General features: G+C 34.9%; 1 protein-coding gene across 5 annotated transcripts in view; it reads left to right on the top strand.

Annotated features, from left to right (window-relative positions):
* The window catches only part of LOC105222628 (homeotic protein proboscipedia), an 83,406-nt gene that overhangs the window by 28,994 nt on the left and 37,284 nt on the right, over positions 1 to 17,128 (top strand). For all 5 annotated transcript variants that reach the window (XM_049448155.1, XM_049448152.1, XM_049448153.1 and 2 more), the window contains exon 3: positions 6,545 to 6,559. In XM_049448155.1, the coding sequence (XP_049304112.1) occupies positions 6,545 to 6,559 (15 nt within the window). The remainder of the gene's footprint in view (positions 1 to 6,544; positions 6,560 to 17,128) is intronic.

The raw sequence follows: 17,128 nt of genomic DNA, 5'->3' as shown, positions 1-17,128 counted from the left end.
GCCTATGCATTTCTCCCACTGCATAAAAATCGAAATTATTATCATGAAAATAGCCAGTAAAAAAGGGCAAGGTCTGTGGTAAGATGGCTATTTTTTGACAATCGCTCAAATTTCAGCATAGGCTTCGTGCCAGAAATAGTGCTATAATAAATGCTTGAAAAAATACGATACGCAGACTTTGAAAGATTCCTTCTAATGAAAAATCTTTGAAATTCAAGTGACGAAATATGGTGTTCAACTGATGATGAGATTCGCGATGACTGTGTTTAAACCTAAAGGGGCAATCGACCGTGTGATCTACATATGTGCTTTTAAATGCACCGTGAGGTCAGAAAAAACGTTACCTGCAGGTACTCACGTAAATATCAATATTTTCATATTAGGCAGAAATATATATAGCAGCTGTATAGTCGTTTCGGAAATTTCTTATTATCTGAAAACGATTTTTAGAGAGAGAGAGACGCGTTTAAATCAAAGAAAAACTTTAATTTAAGTGTAAGAGTTTCAAAATTATATAAATTTTGAACAGGGTATAGATAGAATTCATCAACGTGAAGTGGCAAATAACTTTATTTCAATTACTGCTAAAAATTTCCTCACAACTGTACATAGAAATTTACGTACAGTTGTATATTTCAAGTAATATAATGTTTGTGGTTTTTAAAAGCCCGATTACAATTTCTATCTGCGTTCATGCATGAAGTTTAGCTTACCTCCCCCCTGACCCCCGCTCCGCTTCATAAATGACACTTTCATATCGATCATATTCGCATGTAATAGGATAAACTGTATTTATATTTCATTATTAAAATTTTGTATATCAACACGGTTCAAAATTTCTACCGCCTCCCCGTGAATGTCATTCCGCCATCATCGCTCGGCTAGTAGTCAGCCATTGGGTGTGTTAATAGCTGCATTCACGGGAGTTTAGTGCAAACTCTTTTCACACTTTGCGTTCCCGCACCGGAGCGCAGCGCTTCGTTTGCGTTGAATTGATATTCTGTCCACATATTATGGAAATTCCTTAATTATAGTATTTATTGCGTATTTTTCATAATCTAATTGCACAAAAGGCAAACATTTTTCCGCCGTGTTTGCTATTATTATTGTTGTTATATTTATAGCCATGATCATTAACGTCATTACATAGTAATTGTTTGTAATGGGCGGACATAATAACTATATTAGTTAAAAGTGCCATTCGAAATTCTGAAAACGTGTTTAAAAATGACAAGTGATTCTAACATCTCATCATCTAGGGACTTGACAGTTGCAAGGTCATTCAATCATCGCGTGTAATTATATGTATTTATTCATGACAAATATTTTATATAAGCATAGGAGGTATTAGCGTTTTAATAACTGGTAATATACCAGAAAAGGACTTGACTGTTTGAAAGGGTTAAATTTTAGGGGTTATAAGAGGGAAGGAAAGGTGTTAGGAAATTGTTTAATTCTGTTGGAAAAGTGAATAACCAATTTGCAGCTCTGTAAAGATAAGCACTGCTATAAAGACAACGAAACTATCTCCGAACAAATTGTACAGATCGGAATACTGTAGTCTAAAGCAGCCTGACCTGACTGATTCGAAACAAGAGAAAGTTCTTTTATGTCTTTATAGGCAAGGTGCAACTGAAGTTAACAATTTTTCTCGCTTTTTTCGCATTTTTGTGTATCCACATTTGGCTCCGTAACCCACGTGACGTCTGAAAAAATATTTGTAGGTGTGTGTTGTTTAACATGGTACACTTGGCGCCACAAAATATTCAGCACTCTGTGACCAATTCGCATGTAACACGCCGTATACGTCGATAACTTGAACCCACGACCCCGGAAAACAAGGCGGAGTGCCTCGTACAATTGTCCTACAAGTGCTGGTTTAACGCAAAAACATACATACTGCGCTTATATACAAGTTTCTAATACATAATATATTCTCAGCATACAGACAAACATTTGCACATACATATTTCATGCGGGTATCAGTTTTTACCTTTAAATGCTTTAAGGCACTTGGCGGGCACACCAACCCACCGAGCGAATGTGCCATTTCGTTTTGTTTAGAAGAACGCACGCCATGGCGGCGAGTGGGTGGAGGAACTGTCAGAATGAATGAAAGGCATGGACACACCCACTGCCAGTCAACGGCACATTCGATAATAAACGAAGAAGCATTGTGTGTAAGGAGCGTTAAATGAGAAAAAAACAAAAAATGCGTCACCTACACATGCACACTTACATACACTAATATTTCTTTTAAATATTGCTGTTTCTGCGAAATAATTTAGTTAAGAGCGTTTACTTCAATTAAATTCTTGAATATTTTTAGCAGAATTTCTTCTTCTAGTTTTCATTTAACCAAAACATTAACCTAATCTTTAACGAAAACTTTAACCATAACTTTAACCAAAACTTTAAACAAACTTTAACCATACTTTAACCATAACTTTAACCAAAATTTTAACCAAAACTTTAACCAAAACTTTAACTAAAATTTTAACTAAAACTTTAACCGAAACTATAACCACAACTTTAACCAAAACTCTAACCAAAACTTTAACTAAAATTTTAACTAAAACTTTAACCAAAATTTTAACCAAAACTTTAACCAAAACTTTAAACCATACTTTATTCAAAACTGTAACGAAAACTTTAACCAAAAATTTAACCAAAACTCTAACCAAAATTTGAACTAAACCTTTAACCGAAATATAACCAAAACTTTAACCATACTTTAACCATAACTTTAACTAAAATCGTAATTAAAACTTTAACCCAAACTTTAACCCAAACTTTAAACAAAACGTTAACTAAATTTTTACCAAAACATTAACCTAATCTTTAACGAAAACTTTAACCATAACTTTAACCAAAACTTTAAACAAACTTTAACCAAAACTTTAACCAAAAATTTAACCAAAACGTTAACCAAAGTTTTAACCAATCCTTTAACCATAACTAGAACCATAACTATCCAGTCACGGTTTTATCCTCACGCCACACATTTTGTTGGTTAATAAATAAGCTGAAATAGTTGCTAATCATTCGGCGAATTTATTTCACTTCCTTGGCCAAATTCAAATATCAATCCCAACCACAGATTACCCTTCATTATTATTGCTGCGTTTATAATTTTGCCAGCAGACACTATTATTTCCATTAGCATGATTTTCACTCACGCTCTCTCTGTGTGGGAGGCGCATGGAGGTCTTGCTTTCGTTTTTATACTATGGCTGATTACTCATGATATTTCACTTCAGCGCCTCCGACAGTAAATTTGATTTCCGTTTTTGTGCAAATAATGTTGTAGTTGCCAGACTGACAGACAGCGTCATGTCGACCACACAACGACACCGTCATCGACACCCATACCACGTGCCCGAAAATTCCATAGCTTTTTAAGCACACACTTCTTCGTATTTACTTGAGTTTGCTTTAACTTACAAAAACTAAGAGGTTTATATATGAACTACTAACCAAAAACTTTTCGATAGTTTCTGCATCATATTCTTGCCAAAAAGGCCAGTTTTTGTGGGCTGTAGCTAAATTTTCATAAACTTCACGTAAACATTTTGGAGTAAAGACATGACTGACCAGTGCACTTGTCCAAGTTTTCGATTCACGTCGTTGTATGGACATATGTACAAAGATTTACACATATCTGTGACGGAAAATTGTATCCGTGTCTTGGGTTAATGATTTTCCACTCAAAGGCCGGAGATCGTAAAACTTTCAGTGAACAATTTGTGCGCTTCTTCAAGAAACTTTTGTCGATAAACTTAGTTATATACATATGTATGCTACATGTGTGTGGAGGGTATACACAAAACTTGAGTTAAGAAAGGGTTAAGGGACAATGTGAGTAGCGCGTGATAGTTTGCTCTTTGAAGTACTTTAAAATTTGATGTAAAGACTCGAGCGTCTACTAGTTTGGATTGAAAAACATTTTTGAAATATATACCAACATCAATTTAATTTTGAATACTCTACCGTGTATTTAACGATGTGGATTTTTTCGCAATTTTTGGATGAAATTATTAAATATTACAGTCGAATTTAAAGCAAATATATGATGTGGTCTTAATATGCCTGGAATAACTCGATTTAAGGAACTTCAAATTAATTTCACAAATTTTTAAATCGAAATAAACTAAACATATAATCTCACCCCCCTTCCCTTGAAATATCAAAAATTCGCAAATATCCAAAAGTTAGTTAACAGTTAACTACTTCAGTTCTATATGTACTTATATCGTACATTTCTCCAAATAGAAATTCAAAAATCATCTAAAAAAATTAAAAATTACCAAGGTCCCTTTCCAAAAACTTTCTTACTACGCCCTTGACAGTTCTGCTGCTCTTTAAAGATTTTCCACGACTGCTCGTTTACCTTGCGCCAACGGAATTTATGTTTCACCCTCAAACGGCAACGCTTCCGCCAAGGAAACCTTTGCTGAAACGACAGGAAAAACGGAAATTCGTTTTTCTTCACACTGCCATTCTCTGCTACTCTATGTTTATCTAACACAAGAATATTAACGGTGCTTGCGGTTGCAACATGTACTTATTTGTGTGCGTTCGCCAAGTGGAATATGCAGAATAGCTGAGCGAGTTGCCTTAGAAAAAAGTGCATAGCGCCACCTGCGTGATGTATGTACATACATAAATATACATACATACGAGTACATGAGTAAAGCTATACATGTATAATCATAAACAATACATATAGAAATATATAGAATAGTTAGCGTAAAAAGTTATAAGCTCGGGTCGATAAGTAAGTCCATTTGGATATGTATTAACTGTTAGTAAATGTTACTAAAATTTTAATATATGTAAATCTATAGCATCATTAATATTTTGATGCCTCATAGAGCAGGGTAGATAATTAAAAAAACCAAAAAAAAATAAAAATACATAGTAGGATGCTATCCATCTCAAACGAAAGATAAAGTATCTAATAAATATTTAGGAAAAATAATTTACGGGCGATCTGTGGTGTAGAAAGGGATGGGGAGGAGCTTGCTTTAATTATTAAGGGTTAAAAACGGATTTCCGGCAAAACTACGTGTCCATTAGCAAGAAGTTATATGGAAATGTTGTAGGTAATGAAATGAGCTTTTATTCTTGTGGGCAGACTTTTTCCAGATAACCTCAAAATTTATGTGAAAAATTCAAAAAAACCAAGTTTTTGCGTTTTTATAAAAAAAATTGTTTTCTTTTATGACATTTGGTGTAAATTTACTTTCTTACGCACCAAATGTATTTTTTTTTTTATTTAAAATATTTATTTGTTCTCCTTATTTTGATATAATATCGGAAAAATACAAATGTTCAATGAAAAACACAGAAATTTCAAAATTAAAGGATTAAAAGGTTTATTATCATTCAAAAGAACATACTTTGTCATTTATTTTTTTGAAGATTGTCTCTTTAAAATGTTGGCCGTGGCAACGTCTCAGATGGCACATCTGTTCAGTCTGATTTTCCATGACTCGTTGGAGCATTTTGACTGGTAATTAGCGAATGACATGTGTGATGTTTTGCTCCAAAGACTGAATCAGAGCGAGCTTGTGCGCATAGACTTTACATATTCCCTCAGGAAAAACTCTAACGATGTGATATCACACGATCTTGGTGGCTATTCAACCGGCCCAAAACGTGAAATCATCTGCTCACCGATATGTTCTCTTAATAAATCCATTGATTGGTGCGATGTGTCGCGAGTTGGGTCGTCTTGTGGAAACCAAAAGTTACCAAGCTCACGAGCTTCAATTTCAGGCATCAAAAAGCCGGTTATCACGATTGCGGTCGCCATTGACAGTTACATTCTCATCGGCCTCATTTTTGAAGAAATGTGGATCGATGGTAGCTCTTGAATCTCTTCAGGATGCTCTTCGTCTCTGAAAATAATCTTCTATAACTTGGCACATACATAAGTCTTTAAAGTATATGTATGCATCATCTGACTTTGCTTATCTCCATCCGTAAACAAAAATAACCAATAATCATTAAATTCCTTCAACTACATTGAAACTGCAAAGTAACCAGTACCTTCTTAGAGTTCCCACTAAAGTATCAAGTTAAAGCACTTACACCTTTCAATACCATAAACTTTCTACAGAGGTGTCTTAAAAAATTGTAAATTTTATGGCTGCATCTACTTGTGTTTCGGCAATGGCAATTCGATAGCGCTACGCACTGATTGCTGAGAGGTGTGAGACTCTATAAAACACAAAATTTATTGATTTCAGCAGCACTTCGAAATGTTGCAGATAAGAAAGTCGTAGACACTGAAGGCGTGGGTGCAGCTTCACTCCGCCTTCGAAGAGTGTTGGTGATAATTTTAGTGCGCTTGGTTATTAATAGCTGCGAGCGAGCTAACATAAAAGTAACTAGTTTGCATTGCTTTTAGGCTGCGGAATTATTTTTAAGAATACAAAAATATATATTTTAATAGTATAAATATAAATATTATTATTCAAGCACACATACATAAATATATATTATATTTTAAATTAACTCATTTTCTTCTCTTTTGCAGCCGATAACGCTATAAGTAAGTACACTTGATTATTTAATATAAGCAACCAATTGGCAACAACAAATGTGCACTTAACTTAGTATATCTTTTGTCTATAGAAAATAATAAATAATTTGCATTCGTTTTGCGCGAATTGGCCTGTCTCTTGCAGTTTTTACTTACTCATTTGTGGGCTGAAGTAAATTTGTGTGGAATGCAAGAAACAATAAAGCATTTTACAGCGCGTACTCAGGGGCGGCTATAACACCCATTTCAGTTCGAGCACTTGCGCAAACCTTTCACAAATTTTTCAGTTTATATAACTGGCGAGTGTAGGGAAAAGTGACTTAACTGCGCTTGATATAATCAATTTTTAATTTTCGTCTTGTTTTTCACATTTTCTGCGTTTTATTTATTTACTTTTTGGTCGGCGTAAAGGAAAATATAAACCTAAGGCTGTTCAAAAATGCTTCTTGGTCTTTTCGTTAGCAATAAATAAAAGCCTTAGCCTTTTTATTTCCGAAAAAAAAAATTTTATTTCCGAAAAAATTACATTTAGTGAAAGTGTGTATATAAATAGTATTCTTGGGCAGTCTTCGAAGCTTGCCTACTAGTTTTTAAGAGAGAGAGAAAGAGTTTCTTAATTTATTTCTTACATTGCAATGCATGCTGCGCTTCCGATTTGTATAGCCGCCGACAGAGTGAGGAACTCGCATGTTTGGTCACTTGCGATAAAAATAATTAGTAATAAATTATAATGGAAATTCAAAGAGTGGGATTTTCTATGCAATAATCATTAAGGGGTTACATGCGTTTCGTCGGGTAAAAAACAGTCTTTTTCAACAATTTTTTCTCACATAAAAAAATAAATATTTTATAAGATTTTTTTATTTTTACAAACATACACTGTTAACAAAAAAATTGTGAAATTTTTGGAAAAAAATATTTTAAACTCCGCCATTGCGATGTAATTTCCGGTAACCAACAGAAAAAAAGATGCGCCCGCGTTGGCAGGATATCTTTACAGGATCGTCTAAAGTGAAAAAATACATGATTCGGTTACAACCTTAACTTACATAGAACTTGGACGAAGGAATAAAAACTAAAAATTGGATTTTTGGCAGACATTTTTGGCAAAAATTAAAATTTCAGTGAAAATTTCGCGACATTTTTTTTAAATAGTTATAATCGGAAAAAAAAATCCTTCCTTCAAGTCTTTAAAATTGTATCTTAAATACTTGTGTCAAATTTCATGAACATTGGTTGAGTAGTTCCCAAGAAACCTTGCAAAGGGACTTCAAAAACACAGTTTCAAGAAAACGCGTTTAGAGACAGCGCACTTGGCCTAGCTAGCCTCTAGCGCACAAGTTCCTAAGGCTGTATCTCCGAGACTTGAAAACATAGGACAATATTCTAAAGGTATTGTAGACTTTAATAAGATAATAAAATATGTTGATTTTTTGAAACCCGTAAACCCATGTAACCTTTAAAGCCAACGATTTTTCCAGTCCTCGAAACACTTTTCATAAGCACTTTTCGGAGTGGCCTTTAGCTCCTTCAGTGAATTTTGTTTTATCTCTTCGATCGATTGAAAACGGGTTCCACGAGGCGGTAATTTCAGTTTGGGGAACAACAAAAAATCACATCAAGTCAATACGGATGCGGTGGTTGACCGATGATATTTCATGTGCTTTTGGCATAAAATCATTCGAACAGACTCGCGAGAGATGTCATGTTCACTAAAATATATTAAAAATACTAAAATATATTAAAAATAATAACTGTCTTTATTATATCATATATTCATCCAAAAAATTGCGCCTAATGTTTAATCAATGGAAAGAAGTGAAGGGCAGGGGCGTAAACAATTATCTAAGCTGCATCTATTTGTTTAGTATAAAACTTATAAAAAAATTGCGATTCATGGCAATAATGCATTTACAAACACAACTAGCTACTACGTACCTGCACATACACACTCAAGTACATACATACATACATACTTAAGTACATACATAACATGTTATAACATCTAAAAAAATTATCGAACAATAAAAACAAGACAACAACATTGTATTGGTGGCAAGATTAAGAATAAAGAATAAAATCGTTAGCAACAACAAAACTTCACATACGAGCCCTGGCAATATCGGCGCGAATCTACGAACACAACATGCCGTGCCAAGCCGCTCACTCAGAAGTTGTGCCCTACAACAAATGATACAATAATTGCCCGTAGCCATTGCCATCAACGTCGCCATCGCCATCACCAGCGCCATAGTCGGCGTCAGCGCTAAGCACAACAACGCTACACGACGGTCATACGAAAAAAAGCGACGAAAGCAAAACGCCAACAACAAACTAAAAGCTAAACACGTCAATGTCGTTCCCGGCCCGACAACAATTGCTACTGCATGCTGCTTTTGTTGTTGTTGTTGTGAAGATTTGTACATACATTTGTATGTATGTATATATGTATGTTTATAAGCGCATAGGTTTTTTATGTGGTGCCTTTGTTGTGGTCCGATTGTGTTTTTATCATGAATTCTTAAAAAGCGCGCTCTGTCATGCGATCGAAGTGTCCGGCGGTCGGTTGGTCGGTCGGTAGCATACAAGCATATAACAACCGCTGACACACCATGTCCGAGACACGGAGCATAGCGCTCTCATGGATACTTTTGTATATGGAACTATATATATACTTAAGTATATACATACATATTATGTACTTATGGCCGACAATTTCGTCATCTTGAACGGTGCAGCCAACACGGTTACGGCGGATGTGCGCTTTTGGATTGCCTGCTTGTCCACCATTGACGTGCACATGTACATATGTACATATGTTACATACACCAAGTAACAACAATAATGACATGAACAGCGAAGAACTGAACTGAGCTCGCTGAAAAGCAACAAAAAGCAGGGCACTTGTAAAAAGTGGTTGCTATTCGTACCTCAATCATGTAATTATTTCCTCTGAGTGCCTCAACCACTTCGCTACGCCTCGACCACCATTGTCACCAACAACAACATTACAACGATACAACAACTACCGTCAAAAGCTGATGCCAACTAAAGAACAGCAAAATGAATGGCATATATCTACATTCAACCATATGTATGTACATATATCTAGATTCAGACATATAAATATGCATGTTTGTATGTACAAGCACATATGTCCAAAGTAGGGTCCAAATATACTCACTTGTGCATACATACATACATATACATACATACATGTGTGTTTAATAATAGGAGGATTCTAGCGTGTTTTGATATATCTTTACTCACTTTCATAAGCTTTCGTGTGCGAGCACTTCCATTGCCCGATCGGAGCCAAAAAAGTACATATAATTGTTTGAACAAAAGCGCTGAATGAAGGCGAAGGCAAATACATAAAATATGTACGTATATATATGCTCCTACTTGTGGTATAATCCGTAGCGACATGAATATGCACAAATTTACGTGTCTTCGGTTTGGTCACTTTGCTCGATTCAGGTAAAGTATAGCGTGGCTATAATTCCTGTCAAGCTTTAGACAGCAAATGGTGGCAGTAAGAACGTTGCTGAAACCGCAAAATGGTGCACTGAAATGCTTTGAAACGAGATTTTGTATTAATTTAAGGAAATCAGATCACGTCTTACTTGGCTTATAGGTTTACTTAGACATTTACTTGGTAAAAAGTATCTTTTTAATAAGGTAGTTAGAAGTTTTGGTTATTTGGCATATCAAAGCTTAAAATATGACCTCATTTGTCTGAAATAAAACTTGTATTTCATAATTTTAACAAGAATAAAATGTTAAATGCACCCACAAAGTAAAAATTGTGAAACCAGTTCTAGTCAAAAAAAATTACATGTAAAACCAACAACAAAGTTATCAGTAGGAATTAGTACAAGAGAGTAGGCGGATACTTTGAAAAAAAAAACGATTTAGAACTGCTTTTTGGTACTTCAGTTTTTAAGATATAGTCCTGAAAATTTGCACATGTTCTTTTCTTCCCAAGAAGCTGCTCATTCGTCGGATTCGCCTATATCGGACCACTATAGCTAATGGCCATACAAGCTACTATAAATGATCGGGGTCAAATGGTATGGTATTGTATGGTAATTTTCTTTTTCATTTGGAAAGATATTTTCATGGAATTTTAATGAGTTTAAATAATGTAACCAAATTCTTCTAAGCAATTTTTTGTATTTGTATAGCTTCGGTGCTTCGAAATTAATTTGTTTCATGTTTTTCATAAAATGCCTTAATCAATCTATTATTTCAAAATATCATCTGTTTAGTTAAGCATTTTTGCATTTTCTGAAAAAAATTACTATAGTAGTGCACATATTTTTTATATCAACAGAAAGTAGAGACTTTAAGAAACATGAAGAATACTGACTTAAAAAAAATCTAATATTTTGACGTGGGATTTTTTAATTGAAAATGTAAGGTTTTTCACTTTTTAATAGATATAAGCGTTTCTTTTTAATATTTTAAATATAAACAAGAAAGGAACGGTGTCGGGTGTAACCAAATATTTTATGTTTTTGCAATATGCAAGAATCAAAGCCCGAGAAATTCCTTCAGGAAAATATGGAAGTTGGCGGTAGTTTTGACACGATTTTATGTATTTTTGCCATTGACACATAGTATTAACATGCCACATACTAAAAAAATGTTCCCTGGATGTCATTAAAGTGCCTCACATACAATCACCTGTTATATTATGTAAAGTCAACCAGATGTTCGAAAATACTCATATTAGTTATATAGGGGCTAGGTAAAGTTTTTATACAATTGTATCCATTTTAGATATAAAGATATACTGTTATGACTGAAATATGCTCTTTCATTTTCATTGAGATTGACCGATATATGCGGTGTAAAGTTACCCGGACGTTCGAAAGTTTTTATATTAGGTATACAGGGGATCAGGGATGTATTGACCCTATTCAACACATTTTTAATACACAGAGATAATTTTATCACGAGAGAATTTTCTCTGAATTTTAATTGTATATCCCATACTTCACCGATATTTTCAGTCGAAAGCCAACTATAGATCCTATAGTCTACATTTCCGATACTTGGGAGCTTTAACATTTTTGGTTGGGTTTGAACAATTTTTGGTCATAAGGCGCATACTTTATAAGAGTTATTAGTCCAAAGTTTCATTCGGTCATATTAATTGCTTCTTGATTTGTGCACTGGAAAGTAAAATAATGAAATGAATGAATGTAATTATGCTATATGCGAAGTAGGCGTGGTTGTTGTCAGATTTCGCTCATTTTCGCATTGTGATGAGCGAGAAAGTGAGAGGAATGTCACGTCGGAATTTAGTCGAAATCATTTAGTCTGTTACCGAGATATGTGATTTCACTTAAAAGAGAATTGTTACCCCGGTTCCCATAAAGCTCCCCATCTTGGCTGTAAATGGCTCTAGCGTATTTAGTTATTGATTTATCACACTTTTAGTAGTTTTTAACAATACCGTTATATGGGAGTGGGACGGTATGGGGTTACCTTCCGATTTGAACCTTTTTCACAGCGTCTTTAGGTGTGCTTAGGAGATTTATTATGAGAAAATGAGTAAATAAAATGAGTAGCTATTGTAGTTTCAGCAGTCTAGGAGACCTATGGCAGGTCGTGACCACGACCACTTTTTTTATTTTTTTTATATGTTATAGATGTCTTAGCTACTGCGATTGCCTGTGTCAACTTAGAGTTTCTATATCTTATTTTGGTGTGTAGTTATGGTTTTTTATACGTTTGCGGTGTTTTCTGTTAATGGCGTTTTGTGGACGTGGCCGATTACTCCCATCTACGAACTCTGCCTTACTTTTTTGCTAAGGAACATGAGTAGCAAGTTTCATCAACATATCTTAGTTTTTATTCAAGTTAGAGCTTGCATGGACGGACAGAGGGTCTACCGGATTTCAACATTTCATGCCATTCTGATTATTTCTAAATATATGTATGTATATATGACCCCATACTTATTTCGCTTAGTGGTTAGGTGATATTATACGTATCACTTGTTAGGTGAACAAAATTATTATAATCAGTAGAAACATGTTGCAAGAGTATAAAAATATAGTGTTTGGAACACCAGAATGCAAGTTTAAATGAAATTTTGTGAGAGAAAACAATTTTTGTACAAGGTAAATTAAAATTTGAGGTTATGCGAAAAAGTCTGAATGTAAAGTTTATAGATCCTTTCTTTGCCTACAACTTTGCCTTATAAAATTGTTCTGTAGGACTTGTAGTTTTGCCGAAAATCGAAGTAAACCATTATGAATACTTGAAAATTCAACCACGTCCCTTCTAATCTTCTTTCTCCTGACTACTACAGATCATCAGTAAATTATATTTCCTTTATTTTTGTTATTTTATGTTTATTTACCGATGGGTTTCAACCTACTTGTATTATGAATGTCTTCTTTCATCATTTTCAAATGCTTCTGACTAGTCTATTTGCTTAAAAAAAAATCGGGGAATATTTTTTCATAATAAAACCTTGAAAGAAACATGTTGTTTGAAATAAAAACATTACGCGAAGTGTTAACTAGTGGATTACATAGTAAATTTGAATCGGGGTTCCTCATACACAATATGTTACCCTGAGCAGAAATCAATGGTAACTTCACCTTTCATCAAAGAGCACAAATAATTATTTATTTCGAATAATTGTAGTTATATAAAGTATATGTTTTGTCTAGACTCCCGAATTAAAAATATTACACACATACATACATATGTATATTTGCAAAGGTGCACACCAGCGCTCAAGACCCTTCTACATGTGTATTAATCACAATGCTCTGATGTGTGGATTAATTTCTAATTTCAAATAATACTCTTGTAGTACAAAACGAGTTCATATCAACGTTTATGTTTACATTTTTTCCTTACCGACTTCCCTTTGTTTATCGATGGCAGGACATTACAGGCATTGGCGACGGTTGCGGTTTAATTTACCTTGATGGAGTGTACTCCGCCTCTCTACCACTCCACCTACTATTAGTTATGTACACACACATACATATGTATACAAGTATATGCATGTATGTTTGTGCGACTGTGTGCTCGTGTTTAAGCTCGTCCAACCCTCAGTCCATTTCTTCGGTCATTTGTCCACAGGTTTCTGTATCGCCGGCAATTTCGTGTACCCTGTTGTTGTTGGTGTATTTTTTCGTTTGTTTCTATTTTTTGTTTTTGCCTCAAGCCAGAGACCTACTATGCATGTGGCTAGCGAGAGGAAACCCTCAACTATAAGTTGTGTACTTTTTCACATGCGCATACTTGTATGCATCAAGATAGGTTGGCGGATAGACGCAGACGGTTCAAGCCCACATGTTAACATCATTAATCATGACATTTCAAGACTGACAGCAGTGGCCGATCAGCGGCGCATCACTGAGACGTCGGAATGAAAGCAATTTTTTCGGTATTCTTTTTTTTCTGGTGCTAGAATTGCTGCAACAGGCCCGAAGGCTGCAGTAACAACAAACAGTCGCACACACTGGGGCAGAGACAAGATAAATTTGCTCACAGCACAATCCACATTTAAAGAAAAGGTAGCGAACAACATTTGTCATGTGATTACTACAATTTTCGAAGATAAATTTAATTAGGCCTTATTGTGCTAGTAATAAGGTGTTAGGTTAGCTGGACTTGGGCAAGAAAATCGACAAAGAAGATTGCTCACATTGACCAGCGCATTGATTTAAAGCCTTGTCGCAGTTCCACTAGCGGAAAAGGGTAATTTGCTCGCATGTCAGAATATATTCAATTGAATGTATGCATATGTTGTTGGTTTTTATATTCAACAAAACTTCAAAAAGGCATATTCTCAAAAATAGGTTAAAATTTCATGAATAAGGAAGGGCAAAGCGCATAAAGTCGATTAATAAATATTCACGCATTTTATATAAAATATTATATCATCGATTGTTTGAACCGATGACGCTCCTTGGTATACTTAAATTAAGGTATACCTATACATAATCACTTAATTTCACTTGTATATATTGCTGACGCACGTTAGAGTCGACTGGAATATGAGATATTAGTAATTACTCATATTTATTGCTTAACTTTATTAAAATATCTTGGAATCTCACCAATATACGCAGTATGACTGACCTTATCAGAGGAACCAGAATCAATATATCACATAATTTTAATTAATTTAGTTTGAATCGTTACAGTAATTTATGATAAATTATATTTTACCCTAAAGTAAGAGATGGCACGATTTCGAATATTAGAAATTTTTCGGCTTATAACTATATATGAGCAGTTTTTTTTGTCAAAATTCTAATATTAGGAAAAAGGCAAGCATTTAAGAAAAGCAAGGTCTGTGCAATAAAGCTGATGAGGCATAACGTCCAAGCCACTGTTATTCAAATAGTTTTTAATCTGTTTAGCAATGTTTTGCCCAGCGTTGTCATGATAAAAAGTAATTACATGGTGTCTAGGTGCGCATTCCGGGCGCTTTCGACAATAGTTCGCTTCAATTTCATGATTTGTTGTCGCCATGAACTGTTTCACCGGGTTTTTGAAGCTAATAGTAAAGCACGCCCTTCTGATTACACAATACAGAGCATTATCTTGGTGTCTTGAAATTTTTGAAATATCTGCCTGAGTAACTCCCATAGTTTCTGCGGGCTCTTCTTGTGTTGCCAACAGTATTCATTGAGTATTACATTTTTCAAACTTTTTTGGCAGCCCGGAACGTTCTCGTCTTTTAAATCATGAGATCGTAAAACACTTTTAACACGTTCGACCAGAGCATTTGGCTAAGTTTGTTTTTAAAGTTACGAAGATTTGAAAAAATGCATTGTTGTTTACGCTTCAGATGAATGGCAAAAGGGTTACTGAAAAAAACGCATAAGGACAGTAGCTATTCCACACAACTGCCGTCACTTCTTGCCAATCTACTCGAATATAGTTAGTTTCGAGCATAATCATCATATGGGAAATGGTTATGCTTATTATCCGAGAGTCTATATTCACTTTATTTATTAAGGAATACAAGAAAAATCTCCACTAATTTGGTTCAACTATTGAGGACGGTAATACACCAATTTTTTTAATTTAATCAGGTTGGTTAGGTGAACAATTGAGATTTTTTATGCCTTCAATTGCATTGAATACTCTTCGTTCGAAGAATCTCTTAATTTTTGGCAAAAAAAAATTACAGGAAGTGAATACCGGAGTTGATTATGACATCGCTCATCAAGATGTAAATATTATAAAATTATATTAGCTTAGATAGATAGACGAGGATTGTACCGCGGCCTTAGTTCTATTGTGCCCTCTCCTAAATCAGAAAAACTCACCTAGCCCCAGTTGATAAAGTCCAATATACTGCTGGGTGCAGGCGAAGCGATGTGATCCCTATTTGGAAACATGGATCCAAGGGCCTTTAACACAGATTCTTATCACAGACAGTGCTACAATCGCCGAATATGGAGTTCAGATCGGACCACTATAGTATATAGCTATCATACAAACTGACTGGGTCCGAATGGGAGCACTCCCTTAATACTGCAGAAGCTAAAGAAACCAATGTTTCTAAGACTTGAAAGGTTCTAAAAGCCAAGAATCCGGTTTTCTTAAAACACAAGAAGCCAAAGTGGTATTTCTACCAAAATCACTCAAAAATGTAAATGTCTCCTTCTTGCTGAAGATCACAGAAAGGCTAATAGACATACACATCAAATCAATTGAAGCAGACAACTTATTGACTGCACAACATACGGTACATACATAAAGGGTCATTCAACAGAAATTGTCCTACATGAGGTGATTAATGTAATGGAAAAGTCGTTATATCTCAAACAGTATGTAGTGGTTTCCTTTCTTGATATGGAGAGCTTTTAACAACATACGAGTAGAAATAAGCATGGCCATTGAGACACCAAGAAATGGAGACTTAGGCGACATTATGTGCAAATGGTTAAAATTGATGCTTACTGAATGAACTAGTTATGTAAGCAGAGGCATTCCGCAGGGAGGTTTGCTTTCTCTGGATTTATGGGTGGTGGCACTGACGAAATACTAACTCAACTCAGTGGAAGAGGAGTTAAAGCAGCAACATAAACAGACGATGTAGTGTTAATGAGATCATGACTGTTTCCACCCACAATCAGTGAGGTAGTGGAAAGAGCCTTATGAAGGTTGCACCTATGGGTCACAAATAACGGACTAGGTGTTAACCGTAGTAAGTCAGAACTCTTACTACTCACTAATAAAATCAAAATACTTCAATTTCATCTTCCCTTACTAAAAAGTACCTCGGCAAAATATCTAGAGGTCGAAATCGAAACCAAACTACGCTGGAAAATTAATATGGAGAAACGTATTAAAAAAGCTTATATCGCATATTACTCGGACAAGATAATACTTAACAGGAACTTGAGCCTAAACCCGAATATAGCCATGTGGATGTATACGGCTATCAGTAGACCAATTCTTACATTGAAAGCACTGGTCTGATGGTCAGTTTTAAAGAGAGAATATAATATATTATCAGAAAATTAAATGAAATGCGGGGGCCAGCTTGTTCACTAGTTACTTGGATTATAGCCGACTGCTGCG

Source organism: Bactrocera dorsalis, chromosome 2 (assembly GCF_023373825.1).
Source record: "Bactrocera dorsalis isolate Fly_Bdor chromosome 2, ASM2337382v1, whole genome shotgun sequence".
Taxonomy (NCBI): Eukaryota; Metazoa; Arthropoda; class Insecta; order Diptera; family Tephritidae; genus Bactrocera; species Bactrocera dorsalis.
This window is presented reverse-complemented; position numbering and strand designations above follow the sequence as displayed.